The 20,108-nt window shown below is 46.3% G+C and overlaps 1 protein-coding gene across 1 annotated transcript in view; it reads left to right on the top strand.

Moving 5' to 3' along the window:
- Positions 1-18,556, top strand: part of TP63 (tumor protein p63) — an 81,250-nt gene extending 62,694 nt beyond the window's left edge. The window contains exons 7-12 of the mRNA XM_054639240.2: positions 809-891; positions 1,825-1,961; positions 12,176-12,333; positions 13,236-13,380; positions 14,185-14,278; positions 15,523-18,556. Coding sequence (XP_054495215.2) covers positions 809-891; positions 1,825-1,961; positions 12,176-12,333; positions 13,236-13,380; positions 14,185-14,278; positions 15,523-15,819 — 914 coding nt within the window. The 3' untranslated portion in view covers positions 15,820-18,556. The remainder of the gene's footprint in view (positions 1-808; positions 892-1,824; positions 1,962-12,175; positions 12,334-13,235; positions 13,381-14,184; positions 14,279-15,522) is intronic.
- Positions 18,557-20,108: the final 1,552 nt, after the last annotated feature.

The following is a 20,108-nucleotide window of genomic DNA, read 5'->3' as shown; positions in this document are numbered from 1 at the left end:
TGGTGTTAGATTCGCCCTGCCATGGTGAGTGGAGGGGGTGTTTATTTGCCACCTTCCAATTGTATGTCTGGAACTCTAACCTTGTGAACCTTTACTGCTTGTTTGGGGTCGTGCTGTTATTCTTTGCTTTATCTAGCCAGTGTTCTGTGCTGTGGCAGGTGTCTTCCAGCCACAGGGATCTAGACTGAGGCTGCACACAAAGCCTGCTGTGCATCACAGACACCCTGGCAAGCAGCCTCTGTGTGCTCTGAAGGGAGCCAAGTCCTCGCTGGTCATGCAGGGTGTGGAAATCCACCTTTGGTTTCCCCTGTACTCAGTGTAGGCAGCAGGCTGAACAGCAGGCACAGGTTATGACTGGAGGCAGACTAGAGAGGAGCTGTTTTCTCAGTGAGTTCTGCTCCCTGCAAATGGTCTCACCTTCATGAATCACTAGTTCACCAACAACTTGTGAGCCTTGTAGTACCAAAACTTGCTGTAATTTTCCTGTCAAGAGCCAGCACTTGTTCAAAGTGTGGCTTGCCAGGGTTTTGTCATATACCCAGCACTCCTTGGCTGATGAGTTTCCCCAAGTGACATGGCCAGCCAGCATCTGCAATCGTGTCTGCCTTAAGGAGCCTGGAGCTGCAAGGACAGTTCTGGAGTGGCTCAGGCAGAGATCCCTTCAGAGCACTGCAGATCTGAGCTGGTCATGCACTTCATATCTCTTGTATCTGTCTTTTTGTCTTTTTCTTCTTTGTATGCTCCTCTCCTCCCTCTCCCCACCTCTTTCTTTTTTGGTAATGGGATGTGTTTTGGGTTTCTCTTCCAGCTTTTCGACAAGGAACTCATGGCATACAGATGACATCTATCAAAAAAAGACGTTCCCCAGATGATGAGCTCTTGTACTTGCCAGTGAGTTCTCTCTCTTTTTACTTACCCTATGTTTAGCATCTTTAATGGTGACTTGAAGTTCACCTAGGCGTCAGAAAGACCTGAGGATGGGGTTGGGGTGTGAAAGAATAATTTTTATTTTCTTTAATTCCATGAACTACTAATTTTAAATACATATTCCAAATAAACAATATTAAAAATCCCACTAGGTGCTGAGAATGGTTTATGCAAGGCATATGAGAATATCCCAAGGGATCTCTCTGTCCTGGTGGAAACACTGTCTTCAAGATATAACTAGGTTTCCTCCTCTGTCATTTCTGGGTCTGTGGTATATGACCTTTCTCTAGAAAACTGATAGGTGGATGCTTCTGTGGCTTTTATGTGTATTGCAATTGTAATGCAGTGATAGAAGTGAAATATGCTGTATTAAGTGCAGACTCAGAAAGGGCAAGAAATATCTCTAATTGGCCATTTAGCTCCTTCCCATGAGCCATGTTTAGTTGCTTAAATCACAAGTCATGGTGTGCTTGGAGAAGAAGGGAGAGCCAAACCCAGCTCCCAAATTTATGTGCTGTCTTTTCTGAGGGCATGTAAGATTCAGCACCAGATCTGCTTACATCTGAGGCAAGTAAAGACATTTTCTCTCTAAATAGGTTGGATCAGAATGTTGCTTTTGGCTGGCATAGATTCACACTGAGCCATATGACAACCCCAAGATGTTCATCAGCCTGCAGTGTGAGATTATCACTCTTCAGCATTATTTGCTGCACCTCTAGAACAAAGCTAGCATTTTTATTGTGTGAGCATACAGTATAAACAGATTATTTGCATCCTGCTCTGGTTGTTTAATTGACATTTTGAAGACTTTCTAAGGTGACTGTCAATAAGGTCTATAAATGCAGTCCTTTAAAGCTTTTCTTTCCCCCCAATCCCTGTCCTTTTCCTGTGACCCAGGTGAGGGGACGGGAGACCTACGAAATGCTGCTGAAGATCAAAGAGTCCCTGGAGCTGATGCAGTTCCTTCCCCAGCACACAATTGAGACCTACAGGCAGCAGCAGCAGCAACAGCACCAGCACTTGCTCCAGAAGCAGTGAGTACCTGTGTGCTTGCAGTGTCAGTGCAGTGGGGAGAGAGGAGAGAGACACAGAAGGCTTCTGCACAGGTGTTCAAAGGGACATGGTGCTCAGCTGAGGGCTGGGCAGTGGACAAAGCAGTCCTGCTTCCCCCAGTGTACATCCTGACTGCTGGCAAGGTCCCTCTCTAGTCTTTAATCTTACATATTACAACTTCTGGCCCTAGAGGGTGAATGAGGATGGGCTCAGTGCCTCATCTGACTTCCAGCCAGAGCCCAAGGCAGAGCCATTGACATCCTGTGGTCAGAAACCTGCTGTGTGTGCCTATCCCAGCTGGGGGATGGCTGCACTCCTGTCCCATTGCTCATGGGAATGGCAGCAAACATGAACCATCTCCAGTGCCTTCTCCAGGGTATCCATCTGACCACCTTGCTAAGAGTGTCTAGAGCTGGGACTGTGAGCACGAGCTCAGCTGAGCTGTGCATTGGAGGGCTGGTGTTTCAGTGGTACAACACTACTTCAGGTTGTTCAGCTCAGCTACTGAACTGCCTACAACAGGCAGCTGAAAGTCGAGAGCAAAGCTGAAACACAAAAAATTTCCTTTGCAGCTAGTGGGTACTTCAAAAAAAGATTCTATACACAATTTTGAATTATTGTCACAAACTGCCCTTTGCCAGATGACTCTTCACATTGCTCATGAGAAATTTTCCATCCTTTCTGAGCTCAGCTGGCAGGGATTGCTCTGGGTGCTGTAAATGTGAGGAGGATGGGGAAAAGAAAGGCCAGATAGGTGTCTGGGTTCCCAAAGCTTTGCAGTCAGAGGCTTGGGCAGAGAATGACTTCCCAGGCTGCAGTGAGCAGTGTCATTCATGGGCATTGCTTCACCTGCTGTCTGGGGTGACAGCAAATGGCCCCGGGCTGTAGGTGGCTGCCAGTGGCAGTGCTGGGATCTCGTGTCAGGAGGCTGTGGGTATAACTCATTCCTCTGCAGAGGTTAGTGTGGGGCCAAGGCACCACATAAGTCCCACTTGAGCCTGTAGGGATTTATTTCAATGCCTTGGCCTTGTCTCAGGACTTCTGCAATACCACAGCTTTCTGCCAGATCTCTGCATGTGTTCACATTTTGGCCTGTGTGTTTTTAGTGTCAGCTGGAGTCTTGTGGAGGTGTGAGAAAAGCCTTCTGCCAAAACGTCTGGAGCATCCAGGGGCTCTGGACTCTTTTTTTGGGGCATTTAAAAATCTCATTATTGTTATTTACTTTTATCAGTCATCTGCCCTGTTTGTGTATACTATAGCTTGTATTTACTAGCTCCTAGGCATTGTGGCATTTGTGTGCTCTACTGCTTGTCTTCAAAGCTTCACCTGAACCACAACCATTTCAGCTGAGAAATGGTTTTGTGAGCAGAAATGGACAGCAGCAGATGACAGGTTTCCCTTGGTGCTGACAGTTGGCTTTGCCATAATTACTTTTTTCATTCTTTCTATATCAGTAGAATAGGTTCCTGGCAAATGAGGTTGGAATTTGTGTTACCTTTAAGACCAGCATGTAGAACTTCAGTAGTCATTTAATTTAATGAAACTTCTTTTGGCATGTCTCCTGGCACTTGTCCAGTTATATACTCATTTTTCTCAGTTGCTGAGTGTGCTCATGCAGGGGAGAAAGATTAAGAGCTTTAAAGGGTGCCAGGAGCATGGAGAAGAATAACTTAAAGTATTTGTCCAGAGCTGCTGCAGTTGTCTCTGTCCACAGCCTGCCATCAAGCAGTGTCCTCTGTGCTGAAATGCATATTCAGGCAGTTTGTTAGGTGCACTTTGGGTTTTGGTGCTTTTTCTTTAGTAATCCATGGTATGACTTAATATCTGAAGGAATGTGTTCAGGACAAAGGGATGTTTAGGCTGAAAAGACTCTAAGATGCAATTGCACCTCAAAAAAGGAGCCTCAGGTCTCAGTGTGAGAGTAGGGAAAGCAGCTGTTTTGTAGGGCTTGGTTGGGATAAGAGCAGGTTGCTGGGAGATGTCTTGCCACTGCTTCCTTGTCAGAGTGGCCAAACTCAGGAGCACAGGGGCTCCTTTTTGAGTCTGTTCTGGCCTTTCACTTTGTATGCAGGGATGTACTTTGAAGTTTTGGTCCCAGTTCATGTTTGGTCACTTTCCCATGTGAAAAGTGGGAGCTGGGAAACTGTGTATGCTGTGAACAAGGTGGACTGTGCTGGAAGCTGTAGATCCTAGCAGGGCTCTGTGGGAATGGAATGCTTGAAAGTTTCCTTTGGTTCTTCCTTCTCAAAATGGAGCAGCATCCACATGTGCTCCAGAGTCACACCTTGGTGGAGAACTGCTGGATTTTTCAGTTTATTTTTTTGGGGCAGTGGTAAACATAGAGAAGCTATCCAGGTGTGTGGAAAGAGTTTTCCCTGTAACTCCTACAACATGGAAACTTCATCTTTTTTGAAGAGTAGGAAAAGTAAGGTTGAGATGATCATGGTGAAAGATAGCTTTAAAAATATAAATCTGTCATTTTGGAAAGCAATTGTATAATGGCTCTCATGCACATACAGACCAGCATTGCATTTGACAGGCCAGCAGATGCAGCTGTCTGACTGTTCTGGAATAGGAAGGACAAATCTGGTGACAATCAGCATTCTTGTGTCCCACTAGTTGACCAAAGTACTGCAATGCTCCACATTGTGCCAGACCACAATATTTCTCTGTCTCATCTCCTCTCTCTGCTTGCTCCTTTGTGCATGGTTTTCTCCTATTTACTGTTATGTCAAATACCTTCATGATCATAGGTGGCAAGTTGTTGGGATTTTTGCGTTCAGTTTCTATTCTTCCTTTTTCACTGTCAAATCCTGGGGCCCTTACTTGAACTGCAGCACACACATTTATTTAGAAGAGTTCATAGTCTGCTACCATTTGTGTAAAACATAGATTTGCCAGATGATTACTGCTGCAAGAGAGATCAGAGGTGGCTCATGCTTTGGGGAGGGAATGTTTCCTCATTACCCTGCTGTGAAATATGTTTGCCATCAATATTCCCACAGAGCTACCTGCACAGTCTTTAAGGGTTTCATTAGGAAACACCTTTTCATGTAGTGGGTTTCACTCTGCTGAGCACTGTTTTCAAAACTATCTGTATTTCAATTTCCTACAGCAGAGAATTACAAAATATTTCAAATTGGAAGGGACCCATAAAGTTCATAAGGAACACCCAACCCAACTTCTGCGATTGAAGGGTTTTCACAAAGTCTTCCAATGGCTACCAAGAAGGGGTCTCTTACATCCAAGTGGGATCTTGTACCCCAGCAAAGATTTCTTTCCTATCAGCAGGGCTGCAGCTATGAGCCCACTGGCTGCCTTTCAGTCTAGTGAGCAGCACAACTCACTATCCAAATGAGAAGGAATTAACCTCATTAGTGAGCTGTGGCAGAACTGAGCTATCTAATGCCTGGAGTGCTCCAGCTGAGCTGCGAGGATCCCAGTGCTTGCTGTTGTGGGAAGGGGGCTGGTGGGGAAGTCATTCTTTGTACCTTCACCTCATTAATCTCACTTTTGGTGTGAAAGCTAACAGTGGATTTTGCATGATCTGGTTTGGTTTTGTGGTGCTGTGCTTGCATGTGAACTCCAGGTAGCTGGATAGTGTTCTCACTACAGAATGGCCAAGATGAAAGGAACCAGATAGAAGTGCTTTATGGGCTCTGAGGATGCAGTGCCCTCTGCATCAGCTGGTGGCCCCAGGGACCCCTCAGCTTCTCAGAGGAGAAGAGTTGAGCTGTAGTCAGTATGGCCAATAGGCACTGTTCTCCCTCTCTAGCACCAGCTTCTGGGTTTGAAGTGATTATAGTTAGAAGTGGACTCAATGGAAGCTGCTACTCCTTTTCCTCTTTGAGTGCTTTTATTCCTCCTAGATTTGTCACTGGAAACATTATCAGGGCCTTATTTGTACCCATGAGACTAGGACAGCATCAGGTTTCTCTATCAGCTGGTTGTTTTCCCTTCCTTGCCAAGCACTTGCTTGTGCCTGGGGCTTTCCAGCTTCCTAAATCTCCCTGTTACATACCCTCCCTGTAGGTGCTAAGACATCTGCTTTTTCCCTCTTTGAAAGCCCATACTGTGATCATGAAGGTGAAAAGTAACTGTTTCTCTCTTGGTGGCTGGCAAAGGGTCCTGTACATTCATCTTTTTCTTTTCTCTGGTTCCTTCTTTACAGTCTCCTTTCGGCCTGCTTCAGGAGTGAACTCATGGACTCAAGGAGAGACCCTCCCAAACAGACCGATGCCATCCTAAAACATTCCAGCCCCCCAAACCCATCAGTATATCCCTAAACTGAGCTGGCAGGGTCACTCTGCCCAGCTGGCAGGACTAGGAGCAGTGGGGCAAACACACAGCCTGATAGCAGCAGAGTGAATAGTGAGAGTAAACTTCTGAAGGGACTCAAACTTTGCAAAAACAACAGACACTTGTACAGATCTCTTAGCTGTAACCCATAGCCTTGTGAGGTTGGGAACCACAATTTCGTCTGTCTTGGTGTAACTTTTCTCCCCTTGGTGTAACATTTTTGTAATGTGTTAATACTCTTTCTTCCTACTTCTGTATTTGTGAAACTCAGCAGGGTTTCTCTGAGCAGGTCTCAATTTTAAAATGCCTTTTGTCTTGTTTAAGTTAAAAAAATGTGTCCATGGACTGGGGGGATGGAAGCAGAGGATATGTGTTTAAATGGTCTGTGATAGTCAATTTGGCCTGTTTCAGTGCTGGTCATGCACTAGTATAAGTAGATGATGTATTTTGTACTGCTGGACAGGGAGAGGTAATAATTATATGAACTGGCACTGCTAAGAAATCTTTTTTTCTGCAGAAAAGCTCTCAACTTTGGCATCATGAGTTGTTTCCACTTATTTCCAACCCTAAAGGGTCTGATGTAAAGTACATCAGAATTGTAAGGAAGGCAGAGTGATTTTGATTTTGCACCAGCTCTGCTGACTTTGATCCAGCTTTATTGAACTTAGGGAATTCCTCCTGACTCTGTGGGCTTTACCCAAGTGGTGGGCTGACCTGCACAAGCTGAATGTGTGGTAGAGCTGTAATGATATCCATGTGTGCCTGGTGTCCCTGTCCCTTTGCAGCCTGGGGTGTCCAAAACTCCCTAGTGCCCTAGCAGTGGAAAGGGGTTGGAGCTAGCCCCTCTCCTTACAGATGTTCAGAAGTTTAGATGTTGCCTTAACATTTTCATCAACCTTCCTATCTTTTGCCCCATCTCTCCAAGCCTCATAGTTCAAAGGAAAGCAGTGTCATCACATGTTGCAGTTGACTCAGCCAAGTGGCCTCAGGCCATGTCCACCTTGCCCATTAATCCTGCAACCAGAGGGTCTTGCTAATTGTGTCTGAAGTGCTTCTGGGCTTAGCAGTTCCTGCATAGAAGACTTTTTCTCAGCAAGGACTTGTAAATTCTCACACTGCTTTTATTAAATTCTGTCTCTGGGAAAAAAGCCTGATGCAGTTGGAGAAGACTCTTCTCTCTGACCATCACAACATCTGCTTCCAGGCAGCAAAGCGGGGATCTGAGCAGGTGATGAGTTGTACTGACATCACCTTTGTGAGCCATATCCCATCTCTGGCTGTCTCCAATGCCTTAGCAAGACTTGCTCTACCATAGCAGGGAGGAGGGCTGATGGAAAAGAGCCCCCAAAACTGGGGTTAAGTCTGTAAATAACAGCTAATTAAGTACTAGCAGTGCCTGTGTCATATAGTTGCAGCTCTATGGTCCTTCCTTGTGTAAAGCTAATTAAAATCAAGTGCCTTGTTACCTTGCCTGGAAATTCCAGGAAGTTCTTTCAGATCACAAAGCAGGTCACTATTGTTCTGTGCCTTTTTATTTGGGAAAAGAAAGGCAATGTGATTCCTTTCCCTGTGAGAGGTGGGAACCTGAACTGTAAATGCAGCCCAGACATAGGATTATATTTGGCACTATTTTCTGTTCTTCCAGTGAAGGTTTATTCTTGGATTTTTGCTTTTTCTGCTTCTGGATGGCAATATGAAAGTACTGTGACAGGGAAATACTGATCTGTATTTAGAGCACTGCTCCTGGACCTGTTCACCAGCAAGTTTGAGGAGGCATCCACAGCCTGCACTGGAAGATTCCAGTTCATCATTTGGTGTGGCCTCTGGGAAATGCTTTGTGCTGTAATGAGCAATACAACATCTTAAACTTCCACTGAACAAGAATGTAAATTATTTGGATCCTGTTGTTTTCTGGAAAGCCTTTCTGATTTGTCCCACTTGGCAGTAAGAGGATGATGATTGTGATGCTGATCTTAGTGGTGACTTGATTTGCTTTTCAGCTACCAGGTGGTTATATTAGAAGGTGCTGTTCTTTTTTTCTTTTATCAAATACCTGGAGCTGAAAGCAATTTGAGTTACTTTGTAGTCTGTCCTCTGCAGATAAAATGAAAACTTTATCCCAGCTGTCTTTTCATTGCTTCTTTGCCATCTCTGTGTCTTCAGGAAAATAAGCCTTTTCCTTTCAAGGAATAACCAAGTGGACTAATTGGGCCTTATCAGGTACTGAGGTCATATCAGTCTGTGTCAACTACTTGATATATATCCACTCCCTGTATTACAGCTCCATTCCCTGGAGAGCAGATTGCATCCATGGCCTGCCTTGAGAAATTCCCATACCTGAAATCTAAGGGGAGTCATTATTGCCACCCTTGGCCCTGTGCTGTAGTTCCTGTCTGCCCAGTAACTGCTGGAGCTCCTCCTTTCCCTGCTCCCAGTGAGGTACCAAGCCTTCAAACCACTGGAGTGATTGAAAAGGTGCACCGTTGTTTGCTTTAGAATAGATGCAGTTTGGGATGGGGGGAATAAGGGCATCTCTCTGCTTTTCAGTGTCCTGCTGCTTCATGGGCCTTCAAAGCAGAGGAATGAAACTGAGCAGCATCTGTGTCACTTGTGTGCCCTTATTACACTGCACCAGTGACACCCCAGTGTTACACAGCCCTGTGGGAAGCCTTGCTTTAAAAACCCTTGTCCTTGAGCACTCTGGCCTTGTGTGAGCCTGGGATGTGATCCTTGGTGTGGCTGCTGGAAGAGAGGGCAGACACAGAAGTGGGCAGCTCTGATTCTACTTGTGTGTCTCTGCACTGACTGGCTCTGGGTCTGCAGGCACAGCAAACTGCAGGCACAGGGGCTTGGGTGAAATCTTAAATTCTGAGCCTGATCTGCCCAATTGCATTTAATGAACCTTTGATGTCATTAAAGGTTGCTTACACAGCTGTGTGCTCCTCTAGCCAACAAGAACTCTGGTCTGCTCAGTCAGGTAGTTGGTCTGTCCCAGCAGTTTTCTGCCTCTGGTGAAGGGCTGGTATCCAGTGAGCTGGGAAAATGTAGAGTTACATGAGGCTGTGAACTGAACTTTGTTCATATATGGGACAGGAAAGTTCCTTCCTGACCTCTTGAGATGATCAGTATATGCCTTGAAGCATGAGAGACTGATTGCCCTCATATGAGCTTGCATAACTACAGATGTTATTTGTTAAATAATTACATAGCCTCTTGAAGAGAGAAAACTCAGTTGCAGAATGTGACTCAGTGCCTTTTGTATCAGACTGTTCCAAGAAGTATAATAGTCTCTTAATTGAAGCCCTTATACCTTGATATTAAAATGCATTTCATTGGCATTGATATCAAAGAAATGTTAATGCTCCGACTTCTAATCTTTCTTGAGACCTAGCAAGTAAAATTTTAATGAAAATCACTGTGCATGACATTCTTGTATCTGTTTTTAAAAATCGAGGAAAAAAAGCAATATATTTTAAATGGGTCCTCAAACACCATGTAGCTCTTGTGCTTAATACCAAAAACATTTTCTTGTGTTTCTAAGGCTCGTGCTATATTGATGTGTGACATTAATTTTCAATAAAATTTTGCATCTTGGTTTATCTTGAGACTTCTCTTTGGCTAGATGGCCTTTTAAACATCTGCTCATGTGATGGAATAGCTTAGTTGTAACTAGTGTGAGTACAGAGAAGAATGCTTTTGTTTGCTGTTTTACTCCCTTGAACTTGATGATGTTAATCTTGACTCTTACGAGTATGAATGAGATAAGCATGGAGTCCCTAAGCTATATGTTAAAGTATGCCTTTGTTTTCTAAAGTTTTGGGCTGGCTTGTGTTTGATTGCTTTTTGTTTTTCTTTTACCCCCAAGTATTTTGTAGTCTCCTAATTAGCTTTGCTGAGATCACTATTGGTGGTGGAGAGGGCAAATGTAGGCCCACTGCTGACCTCAAACAATGCAACTCAGAGTCTTTTGGGAAGCCTTTGTTGATTTAATTTGGAATTTTGCTGTGTTCATTGACCTCCTCACTTGCAGATCATGCAGATTTTGCCTTAAGAGACTCTTCCAGGTGTGTGTTTAGTTCAGCTGAAGCTTAAGATAAGTGCATGAACCCATGAAGTAAAATACTGATTGGTCCTAAATCCAGAAGCCTTTTGGGCTAAGGGTGGTGTCAGCTTAACTTGAATTTCATGGCTGGCCTCAACTTTCATAATTGGGGAATGAAAATGTCAGATCTGAATCTTTCTCTTCTCTCTGAAAAGTCAGGTCTGAACTTCATGGCTCGGTTTCACTTCCCCTTGGGAGCTGCTGCCATTGTTAATATTAATTTGTGAAGCTTCTTGTGCTTTCCACTTCCTTGAGTCTGTGAAGTTTGCTGGATCTTGTCCTGCATCTTCACTGCCAAAGGACAGTTCACACCCTTCTGTACCTCCTGTAATTGTGTAATTAGGTAACATTTCTTCAGGGCCTTAGATACTCTAGCCTGTTAGCATAGATGTTTTCTCCACCCAACACTGCAAGTCTTGAAAGTGCAGGAAGCTGGAGACAATGTAATTGTGTGGAACTTGACCTTGAATGCTGAAGGTTTTAATAAATTGTCTAGGAATAAGCCTTTTCTTTCCTTTTACACTTTGCTTATTTGGAGTAATAATTATTTTATTTGCATAGAAGAAAAGCCAGTTCCCAGGAATTAGTGTAACCAGTTATACCCAGATGGGAACAAGTTTCCCAGTGGGAACTAAGATGGGAATGTGCCCTTGGACACTCACCATGGGGTCAGTGTGATGGGAGTGCCAGGCTCTGTGGTGGGTGACCACAGAGCCTGGGTGACCTCTGCTCTGCAGGGTGACCACAGCTTGAGGGTACTCGTGCCAGGGGAGCAGGCACATTTCCCAAACCTTTGCCCAGTCCTACAAATGCCCCTGATGTCAGAGGGAGAAAAACCTGTTCCCTTGTGGCATGGCAGTGCTATGCCAATTGTGCTGTTGGGCCAGCTTTAATGATAATTTTCTGCATGTCCCACATAGGACCCCACTGTAAATGGGATGCCACAGCCATAACTCGATCTGGGAGCTGGGCTGCCCTTCAGAAGCAGCCCAGTCTTGGCAGTCTGGATCACTGACATGGCAGGATTGCAGCTGGGACCCTCGGGCTGGGCAGCAGGGAGTCTGGCAAGCCTCTCTGGCCCACTCCATGAGTATGCTGGGTGGAGTTTGGGGCTGGATGGACTTGAGGGAGGCTAGTGCTCTTGTCAGGTGTTGGCAGGAACCCGATCCTCTTTGCAAGCAGCCTGCAGGGTTTGGATACCAGGTTTGCATTAACACCAGCAAAAGCTGCCTGTTGGCATCCTAGGCAGCTCTGACCATCTCAGTAGTGGTCCCTGAAGTGCATGGAATCTGCCTTCAGCAAGGAGCCTATGGCTGTTATAACTAGGAATTTTGGAAAAAACAAGGTGATAAGCAGACCCAATCTGAAAACTGTTTCTGCAGTCAGGTTTCAGGGGCATTTAGGATGGTTTGAGATGGTTTCCTCAGTTCTTGTTCCTATGAAAAAGTTTTTGACTACAAGGAGAGTTTAACTTAAAAATACTCTTCAAATCTTGGCACATGTTTGCTGGCATTCCATATATACTTTTCAACTGAAAAACTTGCATAGACACTTCTCCTTAAATAAAAAGTTTCAACCAAAAATTAAGTTTTCCTTTTTTTTGGTATTTCACTTTTTTTAAAGTGCTGAGAATATCTGGGAAACCTTTTATTTCCTGTTGACTCATTCTCCAAGGATCTTTCACTGTGATGATCCTGTGGTATCAGTGATTTCCCTGGCCATGTAGCCCTTTGGGTGCACACTCTCAACAACCACCTGCTGTGATCCCTGTCCTAACATCTCCTTGGTTTGCAGGACCTCCATGCAGTCGCAGTCCTCCTATGGCTCCAGCTCTCCACCCCTCAGCAAGATGAACAGCATGAACAAGCTGCCCTCAGTCAGCCAGCTCATCAACCCCCAGCAGCGCAACGCCCTGACCCCAACCACCATCCCCGACAGCATGGGAACCAACAGTAAGAAACTCTTATTCCTCCTTCTCCTGGTGCCTGCGTGCTCTCTGCTAGTCTGGACAAGGAAACTTGGCATCTCCACATGGCTACTGTTAAGCTGGAGAGCCTGGAGTCATTTGCTGTAAACGTGCAGAGCCAAATAAATATTGCTCATTGGTGTGCCACAGGGCAAGGCTTCAGCATCCTGCTCAGAGCCTCACAGGGTGATCAGAGCTGCTTCTTGCTGCAGATCTAGATGGCTGCACTGTCCTCTGGCTTTTGAGACTTGTTTCTTCTTCCTTTCCCAGCAGAGGAGATGCAAATATTGGCAGCATTTTTTTCCCTCAGTTCAATTAAGACAGTTCTTAATTTTAAAGGAAACATCTCACAGTTCTGTTCCTCCTGGCTGCTGCTGTGTGCTCAGCAGCCCTGTAAATCCAGGATGACAGACATGGTTCTGGGGTTCTGGGGCGGAGTTTTGTTGGGGCTTTTTTGGTTGGTGTTTTGTTTTTTCATTTATTTCAAAACAGCTGGACTCTTGCCCACACCTGTTGCTGAGCCCCTTCTGGTGCTCTTGCTGTCTCTGAAAACAAAGCTGTTTGGCTGCTGTATTGGGTTACTCTGCTGGCTCTGTCCTGCTCCTCTCCTGTGGCAGGGCAAGCCAGGGTTTCTATCCAGCCTGTCTGGGAGGGAAGGTGACATGACAGCGGCACTTTCTCCTGTGAGGGGAGAGCTCCAGAAGGACTGTCTGTCAACTGGTCCTTAGCCCTGCCTGAAACTTCTCATGAGCTCATCCTGTGCAGGGTTTTCAGGGGATTTCAGGCTGCTTCAGCTGTGGGTGCTGTCCTTGGGTGCTGTGCTGGGGGCAAAGCCAGGGTCTGGGTGTGCCTGGGTAACAATGTGCTCCTCCTTCTTCTCTCCTCCAGTTCCCATGATGGGCACCCACATGGCCATGACCGGTGACATGAATGGCCTCAGCCCCACGCAGGCGCTGCCTCCTCCCCTCTCCATGCCTTCAACGTCCCACTGCACCCCCCCTCCTCCATACCCCTCAGACTGCAGCATCGTCAGGTGAGCGGGAGCAGGCTGCCCGGCACGCTGCCCACGCCAAGAGAGAGAGCCCTTGGGTCTGGAGCCTGAATGATCCTGGAGCACCGGATCCCACTGGGCTCTTGGCACCCTCTGGGCACCGAGCCTCAAATCCCCACCTCTGAGCAGCTGAGAGAAACAGGGATGTTAGGAGTGTGAGAAAGCTGAGGGATGCAGCATCTGTTGGACTGGTGGAGTTTGAGGATGCCAGGCTGTCTTGCAAACATTTCTTGTTTTTCTTTTTTCCCCCTCTGGCCCCTTGACAAGCCGTGGCTGGGGTCAGAAGCCCCTCTGCCCTTTGTGAGGTCAAACCAGTTGAAAGATGCTGCCCGTAAATGAGGAATCCTTTACACTTAGGGTAGAATGTGCTGATTGGCAGTGCATGATGTGTCTGAGCCCTAGACCCCATGCCTTGCTGAAGCCCTCTGTGCATGCACCAGGCTGCCGTGGGCTCAGCCACCTTCTGGGTGATGCCACCTGGCAGGAGGATCTGTGTGAGCCCTCCTGCCTCAAGACCGAGGCTGTGCAGCACTGGCTCTTGACTTAGGCAAGATGCTGCCATGAGGGCTGTCTGCTGGGTGCTGAGCTGAAGGACTCCCTCATTTGTTTGATGTGGCAGCGATGTGGCTTGCTGGCCTGGGATATCTTGGAGGAGGTCAAGCCAAGGGTGAAAGCTTTGTTTCCTGTTGCTGCAGATTGGCTGAGTGTTTGGTTTTTCTGAGGTTTGGGCTGTTGCAGCCAGGGTGATCCTATTTTCTCTCTCCTTCCTTCCTTCCTCCTCTGCAGCTTCTTAGCGAGGTTGGGCTGCTCATCCTGTGTGGATTATTTCACGACCCAGGGGCTGACCACCATCTATCAGATTGAGCATTACTCCATGGATGTAAGTAACTCCTCGCCGTTTCCTTTGTTTGTGCTCTTGGCCCTGCTTTAGGAACAGGTCAGAAATCCAGACTCAGTATACTTTTATTTTTACACTATTAGTTTGATTTAAGGCTGTTGGACATATAGAAGAGATGTTGTGAGGTGAAGAGAGGCTGGACTTGGGGCCAGGACTATAACTGCCTTGCCTGGCACAGAGAAAGAGTCTCCCCTTCCCCAGCTCTGTCTGAGCCCCTGAAGTGGCCCCAGCCCACGTGCCTGTTAATTCTGCAAGGCTTGGTTTCAGTTTACACCTCACTCGCCTGCAGACAAGTAGGCTCTCCAGAAGTGGTCTGCAATTTTCCCTCCCTGCTTCTGTTTTCTGGCCTTACCTTAATCATCTTCCCTTGCCACTGGCATCTCATCCCTGTTTGTTGTTTTCACTTTTTTACTCTTGCATGGCTTTTGCTGCAGGGTTGCTGCTTCCTCTCCAGGGCCATTGCTCTCTTCTGAGCTGGCTGTCCCTTTTTTTTTCCCCAAGACTTTGGGAGACTGTGGTGCTATTGCTCCCTAGCATGGGCTGCCTTCCTTTTGCTGCTGCTCTAATTAGAAAAGCTTACTCAAATTAACTGAAGTTGGTGGCTAATTTTTTCAGAGCTAATACTGTGTATCCCAGAGTTCAGGTAACGCAACCCTCATGTTTTGCACCAGAAATGATGGGGCCTCAAACTACAAGTTTTCTAAGGCTATGTGTCTGTTACTAAATTTGGTTCTGTTAATGTAATTAAGACGGTTCCTATAGAGTCATACCCAGAGCTCTGGATACTGGAGCTCAGGCTTGGATTCTAAAATCCTTTTGCCGGCTTTGTAATTAACATGGAAATTTTCAAGGTCATTGACCTTCAGGAGCCCAGCATCCCCCACCACTGACAGCCAGCAGATCTACCTGAGGTTGTCTTGGAGGCCTTGCAGTCCAGTTAAGCTTCTAGCTGTAGGTCACCATGTCTTATGCATGAACAAGTGTTTTGTGCAAGTTAAAAATGGAATTTGTGCCTTCAAAGCAGGCTGTTGCTGCCTCGTGGCCGCACATGCCTGTTCCAGAGTGGACCACCACTTCCAGGAGCAGTGGTTTGTCTTCTGCTGCGCATCGTGGCCACCTGGGTTTTAGCAGCTTTAGTGGCACTTGGTGGCGCAGAGGCTGTGTTCGCTCCTGGAGCCCAGCTTGCCCTGGGACCCCCCTGCTAAGCTCTGCTCTTTGCCTTGCAGGATCTGGTGAGCCTCAAGATCCCGGAGCAGTTCCGCCATGCCATCTGGAAGGGCATCCTCGACCACCGGCAGCTCCATGACTTCTCCTCCCCTCCCCACCTGCTGCGCACCCCCAGCGGCGCCTCCACGGTGAGCGTGGGCTCGAGCGAGACGCGCGGGGAGCGTGTCATCGACGCCGTGCGCTTCACGCTGCGCCAGACCATCTCCTTCCCGCCCCGCGACGAGTGGAACGACTTCAACTTCGACATGGACGCCCGGCGCAACAAACAGCAACGCATCAAAGAGGAGGGGGAGTGAGACCCCCGGGCCCCCCTCCACCCCGCCCCGGCCACGAACTGCTCAGCCCTTCATTGCCTTCCTTCTGCTTGGTACTGCACCCCTGGACGGAGGGCGGAGGGAACCTTCTTGCTCTCTCTTGCTACGTCATGCCCTGGGTGCTGTTTAGGTCATGCTCCTGGACTGCAACCTCCACCCCAGCTCTTGCAAGGGGAAGAGCTGAGCAAAGGGGGAAGGTGGGTGGTATTTCCTTGACTACCGTTGACCTTCTCAAGAAGGCCAACTTGTTTTGTGTTTTCCTTTGGGGATAGGGCTTCTTTTCTTGACTTTTGAATCCTCACACACCTTGTGGGTGCCCTGACCTTGAAATATGTTTCTCTCACCCAGCTATCCCACTTTGTAAAGCAGGAAGGTTGAAATAAAATTATAAAAAGCCTAAAAAAAACCCCAAAACCCTGGGGGAAAAAAAAAAGCATCCAAACATGCTACAGCAAGGAAACCAAATGCAAAAAACCCAAAGCAACCCAACCCTGAACTGACAGTTAATCTGAAAAATAAATGGGAGTTAGTCTGCTGAACGCTGCACTTAAACAGCCTCTTCCCGTGGAGCTGAGTGCTCTGTTCATGTGTAATATTCTCCAGCGGAGACGGCACATGCACTTTGCTGGGCAGGCCAGCGCTGACAGCACCTACATCTGACTTTTGCCTTGTCCCTCACCTTCTCTGGAAAAACCACGCCGTCTGCTTCTCCTCGTTTTGGGTATACATTTATATGTATGTCCTGGTTTGCCTCTTTGAGGCTTGAAAGTGTAAATAAAACTACTGGTCACTCTTGAATTGTCCCCACTGGATTTTTAACCGTATACTGTAATCCTGTACATATAACCATATGCCACGATACTACTGACATTTAAGCTATAGAATTAGGCTTTGCCACACATGCAGCCTGCCTAGTTTAGCATAAGGATTTGCCCACCTAGCCTCCAGTTAAATGGAGGAGTGAGAGCTGCACACCAGTTTGTAGGACTTGAGCTGCGCTAAACTCAGACTACCTTTTATTTGGACCGTGCTAGATTACTTGGGAGGAAGGCAGGCTTGTCTTTAGATGTATCTGTAAAAGGGATGGAACTGGTTGTGTTTGTTGCTATAGGTTAAGTGACAAGCAACTAGAAGAATAACCATAAGATGTTTTAAAACAAAGATAATTTCTGGGAATTATGAGTGTTGTGATCACAATAAGCCATGTTTACATGAGAAATTCATTTTTCTCTGTTTTTTTCTTTACTGGTTCTACCACAGTAGTGCTCTGAGGCATTTCCTCTGACTGCCAGTGGTCCTGTGCATGAATAACTGAACAATGTGTGTTTTCACATTTTTATTAGCCAAAGTACTCATACTTAAAGGTATACAACCTAAGCTGAGGAGCAAGGCTCTGCACAGCTGCTTTCAAGTTGGCTTGTTCTTTTTTAACAGTAAGCCTGACTTTTTTTTTTTGGCTGGGGAAAAAAAAAGGGAAAAAGCAGCTTAAATGACTTGTTATCCTTCCTTACTACAGCTGAATATTCCTGACTCAATGCAGTGGCTGTTTGTGGGCCCTGCTTTGTTGTGTATTTCATGAGTATGATGTCATTAGGGTGCTCCGTCTGTTGTGCCAGAAGTGTATTGCATTCAAAGACTGCCTTTTGGTGGCTCTGCAAGCCTCTTTTGGTTAGATATAAATGGTAATGCGACATGGTTACACTGTCAAGTTTGTTATATAAATATTTTTTGTATGTGTATTTTTTGGTTTTCCTACAGTGCCTCATGATCTGTTTCATTTCTTCTTCAGCGACTGGGTCAGACAGAACCACAATTAAATGTTGTTGTTTGTTTTTCTGTTTTTTAATTATTATTTTTATGCGTAAGGTGTATAGTTACAAATCCTGTAACAAACAGCCAGTCAGTGGATTGAATATATTTGTATTTTTCATACTGAGATTACTGTGTTACTTTGCAGTTGAGGGGGGAGTGAGCACCTACTGAAAGCCTGTGGTATCATTTTATTTTGTAACACTTCAAAGAGCAGTGTCCTAGATTTCAAAGTATTTAACATGCTCAGTGTGAGAACTTACTATAGCTCTTTATTTTTTTCTATATGGTACAAAGCACGAGAGTCGTTCTGCTCTTGACTTGATGCAATGATTAATTCAGCAGGGCAGTGTTAGTGTGGGGAAAGAGTTAGAGCAGATACTTTACAAATCCCTGGAGGTGAATTAGGCTGTGCTCTTCTCACCTCCCAGGTTTTGCATCTCCATTGTGTAGTCCTTCTGAGCTGCTTCAGTATTGTACATACATTGATGCAAAAGACACTGTCATTTTAGGATCTAGGGAGCTTCTGACTATAAAGGTTAATGCAGTTAATGGTGTGCCCAGAATCGGTACAAGAATTCCGTATCTGCTTTTCAACTCAGCAGCGAGATGGAGCTTTTCTGCTGCATCACTAATGATTAAAATAGATGCTGTGAAAACCTTTCTACCGTATGCCACTATGGAGGCCACTTCTGTATAACTGGAATCCTTAAGTGAGTTTGAACTGCTGTAGCTTTTGCCCTCCCCTATAGAGGTGTGATTTTGTTTTGTTTTGATGCATCAAAGTGTTATGGCTTAATGGAGCTGAGAATCTGCCAATGCTTGTAGCAATGACCATGTTACCTGCACCAAGGGGCCCCTGTGTTTTTGAACACCTTGTTGTTGAAGTGAATGACAATAAAAGCCAGAACTGAAAATGACGCTGAATTCCTAAGCACCTTCTTTTCCTTCCTGTGCGCCTTCTTGGAAATATCCTCCTCTGACCAGCTGGGGCTTAGTGTCACCCTTGCCCATGGGTGAAATTTTCTGTCCCTACAGAATCTATGTCCTGAGGGTGTGGTCCAAAGTGCCATCACACATTCATCTGCTGCCTTTCTGACAGATGCATCAGGTCAGCTCCCTAAGCCCCTTTCTTGCTGAACTGTGAGGTCTTCAGCCTTTGGCATGGCTCTTTTTTGGCCTTTCATCAGATTTACGTGGTTTTTTTCTGAGCAGGGCACCAGTTAGTGCCCCACATTCCATGTCCTGCTGGAGGGGAAGGTGTGTGTGCTTGGAACAGACAGGGTCGGTGCTGTCCTCTGATGTCCACACCTGGGAAATAGCCTTACACGAAAGGCTTTGTGCATCACCCTATGCATCCTAGCAAAGCCGTTTCCTTCTCCTTTGCATCTCAATTTTTCTTCCAAGGATTTGAAGAAACAGGTCAGAGCTGATGGGATGGTTGTCCTGAAGGGGATGGGAGTGGAGTCCCTTCCATCAGCTGGGAGCTTCATTCTGTCCATGGACCACCACATTAACATCCCAGCTTCATCAGTGGTTTCTGACATGGGCCCCATGGCTGTCTTACAGTTTTTATGGGTTATGGTTAGGGGATGATGCTTAGGAACGGGGAGAGTGGAAAGAAAACCTGTCAAAGGTCTTAAAAGAAGAGGCTGCCCCAACCTCACTTGGGAGCAGGTTTAATTGGGGTAGGGAATGCCTGCCCGATTTCTTTGGTTCTGGTTGCTGTTGCTTTTCTCTTTTTCCAAGTTACTAGAGAAGTAGTTGACTCCAGATATCAATATCCAGAGGTAACAGCACCCATGTTGTACTGTGGCAGAATGAATGAATGTGGTATTAAAAATTAGTATGTCGGTCTCAAAAGAGAGAAGTGCTACTTACTAGAACAGCTGTGAGAATTTGCTATTTCAGCTGATGCATGCTGCCTCTAGATGAGTGAATTGGATCACGTAGAACAAGATTTCAGTTTCCATTAACGAGTAGGTTTCAAATATGGTTGTCATTTCTGACTGCTGCGTTCTACTGCTGAAGTGGGGAACCTTTACATTGCTTAGGTTACAGCAAGGCTTTCAGTGCTGAGGAATCCCAAGCTGCTTCTCTCCCTTTTGCCCTCCACCCATACCCACTGGAATTTTGGATATTGGGATGCTTTGTAGGCAAGCACAAAGTTTTCAGGGCAAGGATCCATGGTGAGCTTCCACCTGTGTTTTGCAAGCCTGGGTGGATGTCTGAAGATAAGCATGCCCTTCTCTGCTGTTAGTCCTAAGTGTGCTGAAGCTGGCAGTCCCCTGGAATGAAGCTTTCCTGGACACAACAAAACTTGGCAAGTGCCTGAGTGGAGCCTGTGGAGGGTGTCTTGCTCATCATGTTCTTCCTGTCCTGTGTGCCTTAGCAAACCCCCTTCCTGATGGCACAGCAGCTGCCTGTGCTGTGGGGGAAGGATTGCAGGACCTGCCTCCCAC

The sequence above is a fragment of the Agelaius phoeniceus genome, chromosome 10 (assembly GCF_051311805.1).
Source record: "Agelaius phoeniceus isolate bAgePho1 chromosome 10, bAgePho1.hap1, whole genome shotgun sequence".
Classification (NCBI taxonomy): Eukaryota; Metazoa; Chordata; class Aves; order Passeriformes; family Icteridae; genus Agelaius; species Agelaius phoeniceus.
Note: the sequence above shows the minus strand (reverse complement) of the source record. Positions and strands in the feature narration are given on the sequence as shown.